Source organism: Seriola lalandi, unplaced genomic scaffold (assembly GCF_002814215.2).
Source record: "Seriola lalandi dorsalis isolate HSWRI2012SDOR001 ecotype SW California unplaced genomic scaffold, Sedor1 jcf7180002054953, whole genome shotgun sequence".
Taxonomy (NCBI): domain Eukaryota; kingdom Metazoa; phylum Chordata; class Actinopteri; order Carangiformes; family Carangidae; genus Seriola; species Seriola lalandi.
Window position 1 is genome coordinate 1,487,037 of NW_019525504.1, and position 21,341 is coordinate 1,508,377.

The 21,341-nt window shown below is 42.3% G+C and overlaps 1 protein-coding gene across 1 annotated transcript in view; it reads right to left on the reverse strand.

Moving 5' to 3' along the window:
• Nucleotides 1-21,341, reverse strand: part of trappc12 (trafficking protein particle complex subunit 12) — a 38,981-nt gene that overhangs the window by 6,646 nt on the left and 10,994 nt on the right. The window contains exons 4-8 of the mRNA XM_023394744.2: nucleotides 10,633-10,746; nucleotides 6,504-6,642; nucleotides 3,013-3,125; nucleotides 2,663-2,735; nucleotides 1,264-1,337 (exon numbers count right to left, since the gene is read on the reverse strand). Coding sequence (XP_023250512.1) covers nucleotides 1,264-1,337; nucleotides 2,663-2,735; nucleotides 3,013-3,125; nucleotides 6,504-6,642; nucleotides 10,633-10,746 — 513 coding nt within the window. The remainder of the gene's footprint in view (nucleotides 1-1,263; nucleotides 1,338-2,662; nucleotides 2,736-3,012; nucleotides 3,126-6,503; nucleotides 6,643-10,632; nucleotides 10,747-21,341) is intronic.

Below are 21,341 nucleotides of genomic sequence, written 5' to 3' on the forward strand. Positions count from 1 at the left end.
ATACCTTAAAATATCAAGCATTTTATTCTCATAAAGTACCTATGTATTTATTATCTTTCTTTAATGTGGGAAGACTCTGATCCTTCAAAAATATCTGAATAATACATTTTGTTCTGAATACTGCAAAAGAAGAAGAAGAAAAAAAAAACAATGGCTGCCTGAAAAGTATCAGACATATTGTAGTGGCTATTTGTCGTTCAAATAAATTAAACTCCAACATCAAAATCAAATGGCCACTGATGCATCATGGGGGATTTGGTTTATGCAGGCAAAAAAAAAATACATCGTCCAAACAAAGCCAATTCTTTTTTCCTTTTGATTTATTTATCCAAACAAGCAGCAAACCAATTAACAAATGGATCATGTTTCCTGCTGCCTCTCCTGCTCTGGTAAAAAAAACCATAGGCCCACCCAGGTGCATGCTGGTCCTAAACCAGTCTACCTACCGAAATAACCTCATGTGCCCATAGCATTATACAAAATAAACAAAATATTAGTCAACCCTAACTAACTATGTTACATAAGCAAATAATCTAAAGAGACTAATGACAAAAGAGAATATTATCAAAAAAGTAAAACTAATTAACTAAAGTGATTAAACTCAAAACAGATAAATGATAGAAAACCCAACAAACAAACTAGTAAATGGCTCCTACACGTATATGTCTACATTCAAACATGGTTTGTTAAACTGTCAACAGTTATATCAAGTATTTTGATCTGTGGAAAATGTGAAACAACAGTCCCTGTCATGGTCCTTAAAAGGTGAGAGTTCTGAATCTTGAAACTGAAATTGAGGCAAAGTAATTGAAAAATATTGTAACTGACCAGTAGATGGCACTGTGGTTCTCTGTAGAGTCTGCTCCAAATCCACACTCCATCCTCCCTCCCTCTCTCTCTCTCCCTCCCTCTCTCTCTCTCTCTCTCTCCCTCTCTGTCTTGTTCTCTCTCTCACTGACCACGAATCCAATTAGTGGTCAGTCTAGGGGGATTTCACTGTGAATCCTCCACCAGCCTGGCATCAAAGATCTCTGAGACTCTCTCTCTCTCTCACACACACACACGCAGAAACACTCCCTCACAAAAGACACACGCACATCCAGACAGACTCAGACACGCATACAGGGACACATTCACTGTGGCACACACAAACGTGACCAAACACACACGCACGCACGCACGCGCACGCACGCACACACACACACACACACGCACACACACACACACACACACACACACACACACACACACACACACACCTACCTTCATCAGCAGCAGACAGTTGGCCATGGAGTACATGACCCGGCTGAGGCGAGACTGCCACAGTTTAAGAGATGCTAAAAAACAGGGAGAGAAGAAGAAGACAGACAGAGACAGGTGGTTTATTTCTCTGAGGGTGACTTCCTATTTTCACTTTTTCGGGTGTCCCCTGTAACGTCACCCTATCCCCCCCCCCCTCTCCTCCACCCATCCCTCTCATTACACCTCCCCTCTCCCCACACCAGGGTTTATTTTAAGGCAAGGTGGTGAGGAAGACACTGCGGCACACTCCGCTTTCCTCTTTTCCTTAGACAGTGCACCGTGTGGAAGAGCTTGTGTGCAGTCCTATTAGTATTCATCACTGCACTCGTGTGTGTGTGCGTGTGTGTGTGTGTGTGTGTGTGTGTGTGCGTGTGTGTGTGTGTTGGGGAGGAGAGCTAATCACTCAGTAGGGGTCTGATGTGTGAAGGCAAGGCCCTGCGCTATTGACTTGACTGTCGACTGTCTGCGTGGGCAGGGAGAGGAGAGACAGAGGGCACAGCTATTACTCTGCTTTTAGAAAGAGGAGAAACGGGCAGAGCCGGCACACCCTCACTCTCACACACACACACACACACACACACACACACACACACACACATTTGTACATGCGTCACCCTGCCAATTTTCCAAATTATAAGCAAGCATCTTACATTTAGCTCAACTTCACCGAGTGGCTTGTTGTTGTTCATTGCTGTGAATTAGCTGCTTAAACAGCTACTAGTCGCTTAAAAAAAAATGACACACCTTTGGAAAAGTTGCTAAATTAGTGGTTAAAGGACTCACAAACATGAGGACTGAGAAACCTGCATTAAGATGTACTGCTAAGAGAAGAGAAGACAGGAGAAGAGAAAAGAAGAGAAGAGAAGAGATGAATAGAATGAAGAATAGATGAAGTCTATTTACATCAGCTTATGTTGAGGTGCGTCTACCTAGACCTGGTGAATTTTAGATGAAGGTGCCTATTTCCCCAGCACACTTGTGCAGATGTGAGTGGATTGGATAGGATCGATCTGTATTGATCTGCTTGGTGTGAAGGGCTTGAGAGACCGTTTGATATTCAGCGCGAGTACCGAAGCAGTGAGGTGCTAAACACTTTCAGAGCACCGCAATGGTGTCTTTGTGTGGTTGAGAATGTGTGTATGTGTGGCCAAGGTATGCTGCAGTCCTGCACCAGGTGTACCTCTGCCTCAGTGCTTGTGTGTGTGTGTGTGTGTGTGTGTGTGTGTGTGTGTATGTGTGTTAGCCACTAGGGCCCATGACCTCACTCTCTTCCTACAGTGTGTTGCAGTCTGGGATTGGGGCCAGGTCTGTAGCTAAATGTCTGTGTGTGTGTGTGTGTGTGTGTGTGTGTGCTTCTTACCTTGCCTGTTCTCCCGTGTTAGGGTGATCATGCTGCCATCCTCAGCCAAGCCTTTCTCCAAGTTCTCCAGAATCTGTTAACCAGAAAGGGGGGAGGGTTCAAACTTCAGAGGGGGAAGTTGCTCCACCGCCATCGCTGAAGGCTTTTTTTATGTGTGTGTATTAGAATCTGCATATTCAATAACTCTAAAATCCAACCATTTGGCTGTTTATACAGGTGGGCTTGAAGATTAGTATGGCTAATGTGCTTTTTCTGTGGGTGTGTGGTTTTATTGTGTGAATGCTACAGAGTATGCATATCTTTATGTTCATCCAGAGGCTGTGTTCGTGTATGTGTGTGCGCGTACTAACAGTGAGGCAGACGGTTTTGAGATTGTGCAGGCGGTCCACAGCTTCCTGGGGCTTGGCCAGGTACTGGGGAAGCTCGGCATGCAGCAGCCGCATGGAGAACGGCACCATGGAGCCTGGACAGCAGGGAGGGAGGGAGGGGGGGAGGACAAGAAGAAAACAGGAGATGGAAGGAAAAAATAAGTGAGGGAAAGGGGAAAATAAGAAACAGGGTGGGATGAGGACATAGCAGGAGGAAGAGAGAGAGAGAGAGAAAAAAAAAGAGAGGGAAGGCAGAGAGAGAGGGAGAGAGACAGAAAGACACAGAGCACGGGATGAGAATATAAACCCATCCACCCACACACAGACTGCACACAGCCCCGGAGGCAGGAACCTACAGATGGCATTGAGCTACGTATGGTTGCTTATTAAACCCTCTCATCTCTCTCTCTGGGTGTGCTGCACAGCTCCATCACTCATCTCTCTGCCTCATCCCTCTATCTCTCTCTGCCTCTACATCATTCACACTGTCTCTCTCTCGCACAACACACACACATAGGCACACACAGGCACACATATCCCTGAGGAAGAGCCTATATTCAGGTGAGTCCCCAGGCTTTGATCAGGGTCTCTTTGATACTGTCATCAGATCTGAAACTCAGCTAGCTAGTCCATCTGTGGCTGCTGCTTCTGCCAGTCTATGTATCTCTATTTCTATCTCTCTTGTCTATCGGTCTTATCCCCCCCCCCCCCGCAACCTCTTTATTCAGTCTCTCCTGGGTATCAGCAAGTTTCATTAGGTTAACATTAAGACATTTTATACCTTTAAAGTATCTGTTAGAATTAAATGTTATAACTGAGAAGGAAAACAACCCGTGAAAACCACAGCCTCGCACAGACATTAAAAAAATACATTTAAAGGTACCCTGTGGAGTTTTTGACAAGGAGTGGAGCTATAAAGCATTGTTGTGATGAGTGGGTGGCCACTCTGTTTATATCTTGTGCTCTTTTTTGCACATGTGTTATCAGACCCACCTGCACTTTCAGGACTTGGTCAGAACAGCATTTTTTTTTTTTTCTTGTGAAATGTTAAAGTAAAAGTTCATTTGAACGCCACTGCCCATTATCAGCGGATTTTCTAACTTCATTTCTAACGTCACTGACCAACAGCACACCATCAAAACTTCAGAGTTTTTGGAAGAAGTCTGGTGTGACCTAAATAGAGGAAGCTGTCATATCAGCTGTGCAGCTCTACCCAGTTTTAAATAATCCTCTTCTGCTGGAGTATAAACTGCTCTGGAAAACTTTGAAGGCAGTTCTGATACAAGAGTTGATGGAACAAATATGTTTGTGTTAACTTACTGTTGACAAGTTAGCAAGTTAACTGGTATCAAGCTAGCGGGCTATTGTGCCTGGCCAGTGAGAGCATGTTCCAAGCAGCTAGCATGTTGCCAGTTTGCCTGTAGTTTGTTTACTATCCCAGCGAACAGTCACGATCAGGGCCATAGCTACTGAGAGTTTCTGGGTAATAAATCTGTGGTGGGTTATTCTGGGAAAATAAAGAAGAAAAAGAGGAAAAAAGTATAAAAAGTCCAAATTGAAGGTGTTAAGTTTTCTCCCTACCGGACCGTGTAGTCAAGCTTTTGAAACTTAACTACTAACAAAATGAAAATAAATAAAAAAAGAAATAATACAATCTTAGAAAATTGTTTTTGTCGAGTTCGGTTGGTGGCCAATCACATATTTTCTGAGGGGTTCTGCTCGGGGAATTTGAACATCACCAAGCTTCCAGTCCAACTAACTTTACAGAAGAGATATCAGAGATGCGAGATACAGAGATGTGAAGATGTGCAGAAAAATTTGCTGTGTCACCTCCTGGTCCAACCAGGCACTCGAGCTATTCCATTCGATAACAGTTGGTCGCAGACGGGTGCCTAAAACGTTGCAATGTGCCAACAAAGGGCGGGGGAGGAAGAGGACTGCTAGCTTGCAAAGGTAAATGTAGGTGAACCAATAAAAACAGTCTTTGCAAATGATTCACAGAAACGGAAATGCTTTCTGCACATTTGTTAAGACATGAAAGATTCAGAAAAAGTAATTTTGGATGAGAGACACTGAATATAAACAGAACTGGGTTTGTTTACAAGAAAACTGCACAGGGTACCTTTAATATGGTATCTAAGACCTTTAGATTCAATCTGAGACATTTAAATACTCTCAGGACTTTCAGCACTACCTGTTTGCCTCGGCATAGTAATGAATTCCCTCTGTCTTGTCTGCATGTCCAAATTTTGACTCTGATTTTTGAAGCAGAGGCCAATATTCTTTCAACCAAAAAAAAAAAAAGAAAAACCCTTCTAAAAGAAGGAAGCTTTGAGTATGTTTTATTTAACCTGTGAGAAAACTGATGCATCTCTCTCTTAATTTATTGATATGTCTAAACTAAAAGTAAAGCATTAATATATACAGTAGTTTTGGAAAAGGACATGAATGAATGCTCCTTGAGCATGAATGAACACTACTTAATATTTCTGTGTCCTAATTGGACTCAACTTTTCATTTGGCAGATAAATTAATAACCCTCAAACAAAGATTCTTTCTCGAGCGCTCAGTCGATCTTAATTCTTGAGAGAGTGATACATGGGCAGCTGTCTCTGAAGGCGGTCAAGTGTTGGGCCGGAGAAATGTTGGGCCGAGAGAAATGTTCGACTTCTGATGCCAGGCTACACAACTCGTGCCAGTTTGTCTGCGAGCACCTAGCAGGGTACAAAGCATTTAAAATTGAGCAATGGAAAGTCAATTGGAGCTCTCTTTAGAGGGCTGTGCAGTGTAGCTTAAAGTGTGTTTTGTTTTTTTTTTTGTTTTTTTGCACAAGTGTGTGCGTGCATGTGTGTATGCAGCTCTGTCTCTGCTACTGCCTTCACTGTAGTAGCCCAAGGGGCGAAGCAGATCCAAAGTAATGGGAATACATTAGAGAGCAATTCATGCAGTGTAAAAAGAGGAAAAACAAAACCAAAGAACTGCTGGAGACAAGTGGAGTTGTTGGAGCTTCTTGACGATACAGTCTTATATCAAGCTCCTGGCAGAAACTTTCCTTTGAATATTTAATAGGACAGTGGTGGTATGCTTGTGTATCCTAAAAAATGTGGGTAAAATGCAAAATCCTTTTGGAGAGCAGGCTAATAACACATTCAAAATTCACAGATAAGAGTTTCGGAGCAGCTTTTCAGCACTATTATGAATAGTACTATTCAACCTTCAGTTGGGGCTCCATGGGAATTTATAGAGCAGCTTTTCGACAAGTGCAATATGAAAAGAGATGTGAAACAATGCAGGATTTACAGCGCACGACTTTCTATATCAAAGATTCTGTGATCAATACCAAAAGTGCTCCTCCCACATAAAGGTCAATAATAATGAGCCAAAAGGACAGAATGGTATGGTTTTATACAAGCAGAGTGTGTGTGTGTGTGTGTGTGTGTGTGTGTGTGTGTGTTTGTGTGTGTTTTGTATACCTCTCCTCCCAGGGTAAACAGTGGGATAGTACTCATAGTAGAGGTCTGGATGATCCAGATTGCCAAAGGGTTCAAACTCCAGCTCAGCGTTTTGGAAGAGGTTCAGCTTGGTGAGAAGAGCCAGTCGCACAAACCAGAGCTGGAACACACACAAACACATCTGCCTCTGTTTGTACAATGTAGAAAACATTAATCATATTTGTTGACTGCACAAACAATACATAAATATAGCTTCAGGTTTAACCCTGGGTTTTCAGGATTACAATGGTGGTTCACCATCACCATGGTAACTTATGCGCAACTCCTAACCTGCTCTGGAGGAGGTTAACATCAGAAGGATCAGATCATATTAGCATATTTTTTGTCATGAGATAAATTTTCATTATTCATTTTTTTAATATCATATAAATTAAATTGTTTTTTATTTTATTATTCTCACTACGATTATATTCATATTACATCATTAATGTCCATTATACTTTCCCTTTCACCCTCTCACAAAAAAACAGATACATATCAGATACATACAACTACGTCACATACAAACCGTGAACACACACATGCACGCACACATACCATACACATCATGTTCTTTTCATTTTTTAAATCTCAATAAGTGTTTATTGTTTTTGTTGTCAATTACATGTCTGTCCATTATATGTACCCGTTCTGTCACACTTGTTTTTGTTGTGCAAAGTCACAAATTAAAAAAAAGAAAAGAAAAAAGGATAAGATCAAACTACTGACCAATCAGTTGCATTACATCATCTGACAGTTAATGTAAAGTAGTGTACATGCCATTAAGGCAGCAGTGTTAGAGATGCCTGTTGTTAAGGGTGATGGGACGTTGGCAACAGTTCTCCTTTGCGCCAGGATACTTGCCAGTTGCCGGAGAATCTGACGGTCTTGAAAAAGACTTTGGTAAAAGGTTTTGGTAAGGACGTGCCATAGAGTTGCTGGTTCTTTGCAGAGCAGACATGAAGGATCTTCTCCACTCTACTAGTTTTAATTTCTTGGGAGAGGGAAGCACATCGTGGGAGGCTCTGATGATGAAGCTAATTCTGCCTCCTTCCATCTCCCATAGATTATTCCAGGTGAGTTTGTGGTGCTCCAGGTGTTCCTGTGTTGTCCCCTGTTTGGCCTGTGAGACTTCCCTTGGACTTCCCATCGCCTCCTCTTGCTGGTGGACCTCAGCAACTACCAGCCATAGCCGCTGGGCTGGTGTCCCTTTGTATCAAGTGGGACGACTTGTCACAGGACCAAAACCAAGTCTCCTATGCTGCACCCGACCAGGGTCATGTTCAGCCTCACTTTGGTGCACTTCTATTCCTCTGTGAGGATACAGACAGGCAGTTCCCATATATGCTTCCCACAGCAGCCGATACTGCTGAGGCAACATGGAAGTAAAAGCCACTTCTTTATGTGGGAGCTGATTGTTTTCTCCAGCTTCTAGACTTTGGTCATGGGAACCTTATAGACTGTCAGAGGCCACATCTTGTTTTGCCTATGCTGACCTGACCTTAAAGACCAAAGAAAAAACCAACAACGCAAAATATCTCGGACTGTCCTTTCTTAGTGATCCTGTATGAACAAACTGTGCAGATGTATTATGGGAGTTAACAGATTAATGAATATACTGTACCTTATTTATTCAAACACAGATAATGCCTTTAAAACATTCCCCCACCCTCATCTTCACCATTCAGACCACATCTCTGTCATGCACGCATGAAGCTATGCAGACCAATCCAGAAACAGATTAAGGTCTGGCCAGAGGGAGCCGTCTCAGCTCTGCAGGACGGCAGCGAGAGCCACTGATTGCAGCATGTTCAAAGAGGCAGCTTCCTGTGGGGAATGTATCGATCTAGAGGAATACACAGAGACAGTGACAGCCTACATCAGTAAGTGTACTGATGATGTCACAGTCACTAAAACCATCAACTCAAGGGCAAACCAGAAGCCAGGGCTGACAACGGCGGCTCAGTCTGAGATACTGCAATCAGATGTGGGGAGAAAGCAGACGTGGCAGCAGAGAAGCAGAATTATAGACACAGAATCACCAGACACTTCACTGACAGCAAGGAAACGCGGCACTTGTGGAAGGGCCTCCGGACCATCACGGACTATAAAGCCCCACTACAGATTCGGGTCAGTGATGTCTCCCTTCAAGATGCAATGAACAACTTCTATGTGCTTCTTCACAGGTTGAACAATGTGCAGGTGATGAAGACCGTCACTTCCCAAGATGACAAGCTTCTGCATGTGACTGCAGACAGTGTCAGACCTGCCTGCTTGGGAAAATATATCACAGTAGAGTAACGTTAAATTCACACTGTCAAAAGTGATGACCGTAAGAGTATTGCATTCATTTAACTAGAATTACCAGCTCGCGGTTGTATGCCTCCACCAAGCAGCCAAGTTGCAGGAAATATGGTCACAATCTCCCCTTCACAATCAGTTCATCTTTGAGTCCAAGTAAAATGTGCTAAATTCAAAGTTCCCTCAAGGCATTACTGAAATATTGTGTATGGAGATATTGTGTCCACAAGAATGGGATGGACAGATGGAAGGACAACCCGAAAACAATATGCACAAAATGGAAATAATTTTGCATTTGTAACATGTTTTCATTGTAATGTAAAAAAAAACAAAAAAAAAAACAAGTTGTGATGCAACTGTAAATGAAACCCTAGTTTCTGTTCAGGATTTCCATTTTATATAATGATTAAATAAGCATATACAGGCACAAAAATGTAGTCTACTCAATTGAAAAGTGATCCAGCAATGTAGGTTTTTTTAACCAGAGGTTTAGCTGACTAGACCTTAAAGACTAAAGAAGCAAACCAACAACGCCACATGTGATGTGGTCTGAATGGCTGAAATGATCATCAGCACTTCTCTTCCTTCCATTCACCACTCCAATAAAGCATGGTGGTGCCCCCGCAAGCAGTGTGGAGGACCCCACCCATCCCAGCCGCAGCCTCTTCACACCTCGAGGCACAGGAGCATCAGGACCGCCTCTACCAACGGCTTCTTCTCTCAAGCTGTGAGGACCCTCAACTACTTACACACCCAAGCCAACATCCGCTATTCCTTCCTATGAAACCGTAAGAGTCAGGCCAACTCAACCCCCCTCTACAGACAATAACAGAGGCTTGCATCCACTATATGTGGATGACTGCACTTTATGGAATTTACAAACAGTTATTTGTCATTTGTTTACAGTAATGTTTACTAGGGCTGCACAATATGCAAAAAAAAAGAAAAAGAAAAAGAAAATCATAAGGATTATTCATCTCATAGGGATTTTTTTGGCAGATATTGCAATTTGAGTCACAATTTGAGTTGGAATGATTGTTTTTGTTTTTCATATTCACTGAATTAAAAAAGAAAAATGAAGATGATGTGATTTTTGTTGTGCCTTGTACAAAACAAACATGTTTCCTTACGTCTGGAGGATATGATTTGTAGGGATGTCTCTGTAGCACCCCAATGCTTATGGTGCTTACAATGCAAAACAATGTTGTAACTATATAAAGTAGCTCCTGCAATTTGGATATTGCACTTTGTTTTGCAGCCCTTATGTTTACATAAAGATCTTATGCACCTTACTTACAACTGTGAGTGAGTTATTGCTAATGTAGGATTACTCACTCTTTCTCCAAAGACTGACTGGTGTTTGAAACTGTCATTTTGTTGCACTTATTGTCGGTCCTATATTTCAGACTGAATGAAGACTGAACTTGAACTTCCACATCTGCCCCTTGAAGTGAAATCCAACATAATATCATTCAAAAATAATTACATTGCCAGTGTGGAAACAAAAATGAACCATAAAATGTTATAAACTCCTAATAAAAAATAATTGGGTATAAAATACTAAATTAAATGACAGTATTTCATTACATTATTCTTCAAGTACAGGTACATCATTTGGTCTATTTTCAACAAAGGTAACTGCTAAATTCATTTAATTTTTATTATTTCATTAAGGGAATTATTACATTATTGTGTAGTACAGGGCCTGTCTTGGTTCAGCTTTTTCTACCACCAACAGAACCACAGTGCGAGGCAGACTGGTGGAGAAACAGAAGAAGAGATAGTTGGGAGAAAGTCACTGGCGTCTTACCTGCAGTGAGTCGGTGGTGTGGGAGGTTGGCTGGCCAGCCTTTCCGTATCCCTGACCATGAGCTGTCAGCAGCCGGCCCGTCAGATCTACCGCAGCCCGCCAGTTCTTACTGGTCTGCAGGGGAGAAGTGACACAACGTAAATGAAACACGAAACAGATGACTGACTGATGGAAACATGGGGAAATAAAATATATCAATTTTTTTCAGCTGTCACCATTACAAACACACTTTGCAGGACACATCACTAACAAGGTAAACACTTGGTATCAAGCACCTTTTTCTGAATATTCAAAAGGTACTTATCAAACTACTTGCTGCGTTTCACACAGAATTTATTTTCCATTGTGCTCACGCAGGGACGGAGGAATTTCAGCTTATTACCATGATGACTACAATTTCTGTCAGTTATGAAAACACTGTATTCACCAAAGTATTTGCTGAGTTCTAGGAATGTTGCAACATCACAAAAACAAGGTACAGCGAGGCAAAAATCAGTCTGAAAACAACCTGAGCTGCACGGCTCATTCTTGACCTGGGAAACAGGAACATCAGTAGATTTAGTTTGGTCAGTTGCAGATGTTCAAACATGATATAAATCTGAGCACCACTGAGGCTGGTTTATTAATCACCATTTTATCTGAGTGTCTGAATTCTGAGGCTAAAATCTATGCACTATATAGTGACCTCAAAAGTAGTGTCCATGACATGTATACTGCTTTCTACTAAAAATCCCATAATGCAATGCAGATAAAGATAGTAGATACAAAAATCAACATCATCTTTTTAGCAAACATAGACAAGTGCTCAGAAATATGAAAAGTCCTTTGACGACTGAGCATGACAACTTCATCTGCTGACGGAGACAGATATGGTCGAAAGCCCCGGAAGAAGCGAGTAAGCGGATCTTGAGTTGAGCTCGTGTTACCACTTGACAATCAGACAGGCTGTAAAAATTGCAACAGACTAGCCAAATGATCTAAACCACTTTATTTTGAAGTAAACAACAAAAGATGAGCACACCTGATATAATCCTGTACCTGCAGAGTGTAGGAGGCTGTAGGTGGTTTACAATTCTCAATTGGGATTATAACTTTACTGTTCATTTTCATTTCTCTTCCAAATAAGTTTGGCTAACATGGGGTTTGCTTGCAATCTTTCTAATCATCTGACTGCTCATGTAGTGCTAAAACAAACTATCATTTTAATTCTAATCTGTCAGTCTATTGATTAACTGTTGAGTCTATGAAACGCCAGAAAATAGTAAAAAAAGGTATTTTACAATTTCCCAGAGTCCAAGGTGTCCAACCAACCAACGGTCCAAAAGACAGATATTTACTCAACGATGATATGAAACAGAGAAGAGCAGAAAAATCTTCACATTTCTGAAGCAGTTGTTTGATAAATTTCTTAAATGTTTATATCAATTGCAGGCTTTGCTTACGGTAAACGGACTGCATTTATATAGCATATATTTCTGGTCTTAGCGACCACCAAAAGCACTTCACAATACTTGCTACACTAACCCAGTCACTCACACATTTATACATCACACCCATACACTGATGCCAAGGATCAAACCGCCGTCAGTCAGAAGCTTTCTTTGCAATGCTCATTGATCTCTTTATTACAGATGGGATGGAGGCCAATTCAATAAAAATAAGACCCAAGTTAAATCTCATTATATGTAATATCTTTTCAAAATGTTTAATGTTGATTTTAATCAAATATATCAAACAACAGATTGCTAATAGCAGAAAACAACTAAGGAGAAGGTATTTGAATAAACAGTGAGATTTTTCAGGATGTTTGAGACTTCTGAAACAAAACGTAAAAATCAAAGTCAAGCACCTTTTTAAGTTTATATGCAAAATAACAGGATGTGCTATCATCTTATTATTATTATTATTATAAGAAAATATGAAGTGAGGCAGGTGCGTGTCTAAGTGCACAAAAAGTGTTCAAAGTGTTTATACACACACACACACACACACACACACACACACACACACACACACACACACACAGATATTAGCAGCATCTGCTTCCACAGGAGGTGGTACAATAGGTAAGAGGGGGGCAGAGGTGGGAGGGGGGTGTAGAGTCACCCCACCCCATCAACACACATGACAAGGTCGGCTCGCCAATTGGGTCTGAAGAGCTGTGCCATTCATCACAGCCAGGGAGGTAATTAGGAGAGAGAGGGAGAGGGAAAGAGAAAGAGAGAGAGAGAGGGAGCTACTTTTTTTTCTAGTCATCTTTATCACAAAACTCATCACACTTTTGTCTCTTCCTCTGTTGTAGCTGTCCTCAAGGAGAGAGGATGAGTTCCCCAGTCATCCGCTCTCCTTCCCTTCTTCCTCCTTTCTCCTCATTCCCCTTTCTCCTCCTCAGGATTCTCTTATACTTTCTTCTCCCTCCATCATGATGCTTCCTCTTCTCTTTCTTCTCCCTCCATCTCCTCCATCCCCTCCCCCTGACTCTCATGTCTGCCTCTCCTCTCTTCCTGCTGTCATTGCTTCCTCCTCTATTGCGCCTTCCTCATCCCCCCCCTCCCCTCCTCTCTCCTCTGCTCTCTTCTCCTCCTCTGCCCTGTGCCAGTCGCTGCGCTGCCTCTGAATCTTCATTACGGGGGGAAATGAAGCTGAAAACGAGGAGGCAGCCTGGATGGCCAAAAGCAGCTGCAGTCACTCAAACACACATATCCTACAGTACGCTACAGTACACTGCTGCCCTGCCACAGGGCATGAGAAGACAGGTGTGCAAGTGTGTGTTTCTAGGTGTCTGTGTGAGACCGGGATACAGGGAAATGAGAACATCTAGCAGTGATGTACAGTAGCTGCATTTTTTGCACACACACACACACACACACACACACACACACACACACACACACACACACACACACACACACACGTCTTACTATATTCTTAGGAACCACTCACTGACATGATGCATTCCCTAGCCCCTTACCCTAACCTTAACCATCACAACTGAATACCCTAAAACCAAGTCTTCACCCTCAAACAGCCATTTAAAACATTTTCACACACATGCACACGCACACACACACACACACACAGTTGAGACAGGGCACTGAGGGATAAGTAGTTTCAACAGAGGATAAGCAGCATATGGATGGAAGAAATCTAGCCCACATGTAGTGAAAGAATGCAGAAGTCAAAGTTGGCCATAGTGGAAGGAAGAAGGAAAAAAAATAACAACAAAAAAAAACAAAACAGAAGCTCTGGGCCAAAAGAGTTGGAAGGAGAAAAAAGGAGCAGTGGGTAGCAGAGTGGAGAGCAGGAGGAGCGGAGAAGAGAGCTGAGGGCCAAGGGAGCTGCAGAGAGGCATCACGAGGAGCCAAACTGAAAAAACCCCACAAAGTCTGAGTCTTGAACTTCAGCTCAGGCTTTAAGTAACACTGCAGCATTACTGCGATGCAAAGCTTTATTACCTTACAGCAGCCTATAATTTTAGGTCTTGAACCGAATCAATCCAAACTAAACAATACAGCCATAAAGAAATACATGAGCTATGAATTGAGTAGACAGCAGCCAGGCTGTGTGGTTCGAGTGGTGATCTTCTGTGACCTGCCGGTCAGGGGGTCAGCCTCAGTTTAAGATAGTATGTGATTGTAAGTGCCCCTGAATCAGATGATGCCGGATGTCTCGGCTCAACTGTCAACTCAAGTGGTAAAACCCGAGGTCTGACCCCACTGATGAAAAGAGAGAGAACAATCAACGACTGGACTGTGTTCAAGATGCTAATCTAACATTTAGAATGCACAGAGTCCTGTCTCCAGCTGTCAGCATGCATTACAGGGACTGACATACACAGTCTGATTTTCAATATCGCATGTTTTCCACAGGCCCAGTATAGACTGCTTTAGCCATGTGCTATGATCTGTGATCACACGCATTTCTACTGCAGCCACACAGCAGGGGAAAGACCACGCTGACCTTTGCTATCGTGTTCCTGCAGAGCTGGCCCTCCCTGTAAGCCAACTAAGCAGCTGCTTAGGGCCCCACAACCACCAGGGGGCCCCCAAACTCATGCATTGTTTGCTAAATTGACCTGGCAACCCTACGTATCTACAATAAATTGGTGCTTGTTGTTGCTAATGTAATACTTGCTACCGACAGTCTTGTATAGGACAATAAGCAAGGATCATCATGTTTGTTTGATTCAAAACTGGTAACAATTACAAATGTATGCAGTGCAGCCTGTGGCAGGGGGCCCCTCCCTCAGTGAGTGAACTGGAACCTTAAAGATGGCAGTATAAAAGTTCGTGCCAAACTATCTAGCAGATGCTGAGTTATTTCACTGGCTAAAAGCAAACCTTAATGTGCTAGTGGTGCAAGATCACTGAAGGTATAAGGATTCGTCCTATGGGCACCACAGATATCTGTATAACACTTCATGGTGATCCATCCACTTTTGACCACAAGTCAGAAGACCACTTATGTCTACTAACTTAGGGGGTCCAGCTGACCTTAGTTATCAAACTAAAACGGGACCAGCAGCGTTTCCAAAACTCGCCGTTTTCGGGGCTAGAAAACAGATTAGTGTGAATGGGAGTTGAAAGCATAGGAAAAGAGATACGTTTTAAAATGAAAACATAGAAGTGTGGCCTTACAGTTGTTGAGATATCTCAGTCTGGAGCAAAGTGGTTGACTGACTGACATTACCATTGCTAGAGCCTTGCTAAAAAGTTCAGGTAAACTGATTCCACATTTAAGGATGTACAAAGTGCTTTATTATAGCTTGCCATAAATTCCATCATGCATACAAACCACGTTGTCACTCCCCAGGTTTGAATGATTTCAATTAACACAGAATGGGCAGTAGGAGGACAAAAAAAATTGAAAAACAATAGGCTGATGATGATTAATAATTGAGCTCAGCTAAAATGACTCTGCAATAAGGCATAATCAGATCCCCCCAAATCACATGAGGAAGAATTACTGTGGTGATTTATTGCCACTGATATTAAATGAGGAATTGACGACAGAGGCTTGGTGAAACAAGTGTGTGTTGGGGATCGTGTAGGCTCGTCTCTAGCCCGACAGTGGGTAAGGGCCATTTTCGTTTGTTTGCTGATGCTTGCTTTTGGGGGCGTAGGGTAGTAGACTTGCCTTTGTTCCTGACAGAACAAAACACCAGACAAAAGAAGAAGGAAATGAGAGAAATAATATAGAAGGAATCGGATTTGACCCCACTGGCTGACAAAGCAGCGATCAAGAGACCTCCAAAGGTAAGTACTCAGATCCACTGAGTTACTGAGGCGGCTAAAAATTTTCAGTAACACTGAGAGGAAAATTGTAGGCCTTCACTTTGACAAATGAGCAAGATGTGGACAAGTAAGCCAGTATATCTTATCATGGATATTCACCTATCAATATCTTAACCTTAAAGAGAGGACATGCTTGAGGTACATTCAGACAACTTCATTGATTGTAATTAACAAGTCTAACTTCAGCGGTATTACAATGCTTCACACATACTCCTACATACTAACACCCACCTAGACAAATGTGTGCAAGGGAAATGTGCACAAATTACATCCTCTATCTCGCTCACACACAAAAACACATATACATAATTAGTCTCCTCAGAAATTTAAAAGGGGTGAGGCTTCTTAATTGTGTTGAAGATCGCAAGTTCAGTGCACCTTTCCTTTGGTGACTTTTAAAAAAAAAAAAAAAAAAAAAAACCCTGCATAACAAAGCTTGATGAACAAATGAACGCCCACTTGTTCTCTCTCAAGATGCGAAGCCTCCGGCTGAATCAGACTTAAAAAGGCTTCCACACACCAGCTTTAGTTAACACAGGGAGCTCCAGTGCTTCTTCAATTAAGCCTCAGCATTTTGGATTACACAGAGGATGTGTGGAAAGAAAAACATTAGTGATATGCAAAAAGTGCACACCAGTCATTGCAATGGCGACTAACTTCACTTTGATGCCTCTGTAGTTGGTCTATAAACACTGGGACAGAACATTGCCCTCAAGCTGGAGGACGGCCTGCTTGGATACTGTACTGATATGAACTTAGCACAGCAGCCATTTTGTCTCCCACAGGCAATCGCTGGACTCTTCAAACAGTATCACTGAGAGATGCTGAGATACAAACTGGCATAATATATTATGTGAAGAAACCGTACTAGCTCTTGGCTTGTAAGAGAACTCTACATATCACTCCCTAAGATGGTTCAACACAGCTTCCAACTTCTAAGTGATACTCCACCGGGTAATATCAACCACTGATTGACTAGTGGGTTACTGGATAGCTTTTGATGGTTTCGTTGTCAATAATAACAGCATGTCCCATTTCCCTTTCCCTCTGAGATTGCAGCTGAAGACACTATTCAAGAGAAGTTCCATGTCAGGCCTGAATCACAACCACTGACTCCCAAAGTGCAGCACACACAGCAAGTTTTCCCAATACTGCAAGACCTAAAGCTGATGCTGACCGACTTGGTTATGAAATTATGATCACATCGTTCATACAGAAGTTACTGCTGAGATCTGGGGACAAAGTGAAACATGAGCCATGAGACGATTGATTAAGATGTCTTGTCCGAACATATGTGACGCAGAAGTGTTTATACTTGTTCAGAACAGCCACAAGCAAAGGTGGTACAGAAAAGCTGGATATACAGGTGGTGATGATTTTTCAAACGGGAATAGTGATGCTGACACTCTTTCTGAAGACATTATTTTATACAAATAAAAAGTGACAGAAGTTGTTTGTAGAAAAAAAAACAAAGCTTAAAGAGGAAGTTCAGATCACATGCACTTTCTAACACCTCTGCACACCCGGCCAGTCACTGTGTGAACTGGATAGGCTTGCTGGAAAAAAGGTGGAGGAGGAGGAGGAGGAGGAGGAGGAGGAGGAGGATGATGAGGAGGTGGTGTGGGAGAAGAGGTTATAGAAACTGTTTGACCATTTGACAAGTACTTCGGTTGAAGTGTATTTCACCATGGTTGTATCAAGCCGGAATTTCAACCAGATTATCCAAACCATTTTATTTGGAGGTCCAACCGAAAGTGGGTGACCCCCGATTTGTCTCTTCTGTTAACTCTTGTATGGAGATGAATACATCACCATTTATACAAATGATGGATTTGTATAATAACTTTGCTATTTGCCCTTGCTTCCATCTTCCACTGTTCATGGAAACAGCTACCAGTTTAACACAGTACCTGCTAAGGAAAAGTGCTTAAGACATGGCTCTAGTGATGCTGGCTGGTTGGTTGACTGGTCAGTCAGTCCTCCACTTCGATCCAGACTTTAACACTTTAACTACTGGATAGACAACCGTGACATTTTTTGACAGATATTGATGTGCACCACAGCGTGATTTGTAATAACTTTGGTCACCCCCTGACTTTTCCTGTACTGCCATCGTGTTAAAGTTTTAATATGCCAAATACTTGGTTTTATGACCAAATACCTGCAAAATTAATGTCATTCCTTTTAATTTCATAGAGATTAGCTACCAGACTAGTGTGGCTGTAAACATGTAGTGTGTTATCTGCCCAAAAGCTGCAGCAGTGGCATATGTCAGTAAAAAAGGTCATTATGCTGGTGTGGAGTGGTATGTGCCAGTGGAGTGGTTTGCTGCAGATATCGATACTGATCATCAATGAGTGAGATCAATGATCCCGATCATCTTTGGCAGACATTGCAGATGGCGTACGTTATATCAGTCTCACACACTTTGTGAAAGTTCCACACGGCCAACATGTTGTTTTGTTTTGGTGTCCTGTTGCGAGCCGGCACAGTGAACAAGGCGGGATGCGGGTCTACACTCCACAGCACACAGCGCTTCTCTCAGCCGGTTGTAAGGTGATCGGTGACTAGAAGCATTAATGCCCATCTACCTATCACATATTTTTAATGAAAATTGGCCGACACTGATCAGTGGCAGATCAACTGGGGCATCCCTAAGTGGAACATAAGTGAAGTAACTGTTTGCAAGTCATCCCATAACCAGTGGCATATTATTAATAATCAGCATTTGCCACTTAAGCAAGAGTGACATACCATCAGTCACTTTGTGATCTCAGAGTCACTTAAGATCACTGCAGTTGACTACTTACAATTAACTTGAGTACAGTTATGATCAGCAGTAGGAATGATAGCACCACAAAAATACGACCGATGTCTATAAATGGGAATTATTCTTTATGCTGGCAGAGCGACAGGCTAAACTCCTCCTGCACTTTTACAATAGGTCTGATCATATGGCTGCAGCTAACATAAACACAGCCAGGTGAAAACAACTACTGCTACGGTTTAAATGTGCCCTTCAGCACTGCAAAAGTTGATGTTGCATTACCCAGACCTCAGCTTGCAAGTGTAACTGGTGGCAGAAATGACAGCTATGTAAAAAGGTTATGATAATGACAAGTAAAGGTTACAGCAATGATATCAAAGTGCAATGCAGCAGCTGGGTCGTTGCAGTGATTATGGGGGTGTGTCTGTCTGACCCAGCCAAGGTGGGTCTCTCTCTCTCTCTCTCTCTCTCGCACTCACTCACACACACACACGCACACACACGCGCATGCTGGCCCCAGGCCCAGACAGCATCATGCTGTGGGAGGAAAGAGAGAGTCTCCGGTGTGTAGTACAGAGGCAACGGAGAGGGAGAGAGACAGAGACGAAGGAGAAGGAGGGAAGGGGGCAGGAGGAGAGGAGGAGGGGTGGGGGGGTTGGGTGACTGCTAATGAGAGAGACAGATGAGGCCAGCCCAGGGTGGTGCTGAGCCAGAGATTAGCCCACTGCTGACCACACCACAGCGAGGACAGGAGAGGTCATTGGGAAGACAAAGGGAGAAGTAGAGATGAGGCCATGATAGTCAACCGAACTCAGTTCACAGAACATCCAACCTCAACATTTTCTAAAAGGAATGGTTTTCCTATCATTACAAAGGAAAAATATACATGCACAATTCAGATTCTGGTTTGGTACCACTTATTTTCATTTCCGATACCATCTTCATACTATCTGGGACACAGAGGCTAAACAACAACAAAGTCCAGTGGTGCAAGAAGCACAAGCAGTGAGACAATCAGACTGTAAACAAGTCAACAGTAAAGACAGATTATCTAAAGCATTTCACTGGAAGTAAATGAACCTGAAATGTTGGTAATAAATGCTCATTGCACAGAAAAACTGCCTGTCAGCAAGGTTAAGTACAACAGATTTTAACAGGAGTTTTTTACATGTGACAGTAGGAAAAGAACACATGTGAATGATGGCTGCATTCCATTTAGTTGGACTTTTGTTGTAGCGATGTGGCAGCATTTCCAGATGTCAGGAATTAAGTTGGTGAGAACGATGTTAACAGTAGAAATGATGGTCAGAACTATAAAACAATCTGAATTCAATGAGGATGAAGAATGGTTTGATTAGAGACAATCACTGACTAATTTAGTCAAACAGCTGTAAAGCCGTAGTTGCTTTACATGTATGATTCTCACTCAGTTCCTTAAAATGACATGGAAACGACAGGCACAGAGCTGTGCTCCAAGCATTTTCCTGAATATATATTGAGGACATTTCGACATATCCTTCTCAGCAGTGTGTTGCAGTGCTACAGTGCGCCCGACAAAAGCAAGTGAAGTCTTCGTCTACATGAAGATTCATCAGAGTGTGTGTTTCTATGTGTGTAATGGCAGCTTTCCTACAGAGATGGAGTGATGTCCAGCATCACCATATGAGGGGGAGAGAGACATACAAAGAGACAAAGAGAGAGAGAGAGAGAGAGAGAGAGAGAGAGAGAGAGAGAGAGAGAGAGAGAGAGAGAGAGAGAGAGAGAGAGAAAGAGAATACAGATGCACACTCTTCTCAAGGCTTTTGTGTATTGTGAGCATATTCACTTTGCATTGTCCAGTGTCAGGGTGTTTGTACTACTTACATGTAATGAGATTACGGAGTTAAATTACAAAATAAACGTAACTGTAATCTATTGCAGCTCCTGAGAACAAAAAATGTCATAAAATTACAGTTACTAATGAAAATGTTGTCATAGTGAAATCCAACATTCATTCTGTTGCTTTGCATCTTTAGACTGTGCAGGAATGTCTTCTGTTGGCGTATCTGAGGACTACACGCAGGTCAGATAGGTGATAGATGTGACATATAATTACACCCACTAACTTCATTCAGCATTGTGTTTTCATTAAAGATTAACTTGGACAGGTCATTAGAGTGTGAAACCTCTACAGGGCACCAACAGATTAAATTGAACTGAAATCTAATACAAAAAAAAGTAATCAAAGGTAATAAGTTACATTACTTTGGTGAAGTAATTGAAACAGCTACATGATTTATTACATTTTTAATAGGGTAATTATTAATATGTAACCTACTACATTTCAAAAAACCTCCCAACACTGGCATTCTCATTCACCGTGCATGTGCATGTCTGTACGTATGAACAGGGGGAGTGTGTGGTGGCAGTGGGTGCAGTCACACTCTGGCTCTGCAGCATGACTCATTCTGCCAGCTCATAGTATAGCTCTGCAATACACACACACACACACACACACACACACACACACACACACACACACACACACACACACACACACTAAGGACAACAGCCGACATCAATTAGTGAATAAGATGAAACATGTTTTAAGAGTTTGGACACACATGTATTTCATACCCGACAAGTGAAAACAATCACACACAGGAATG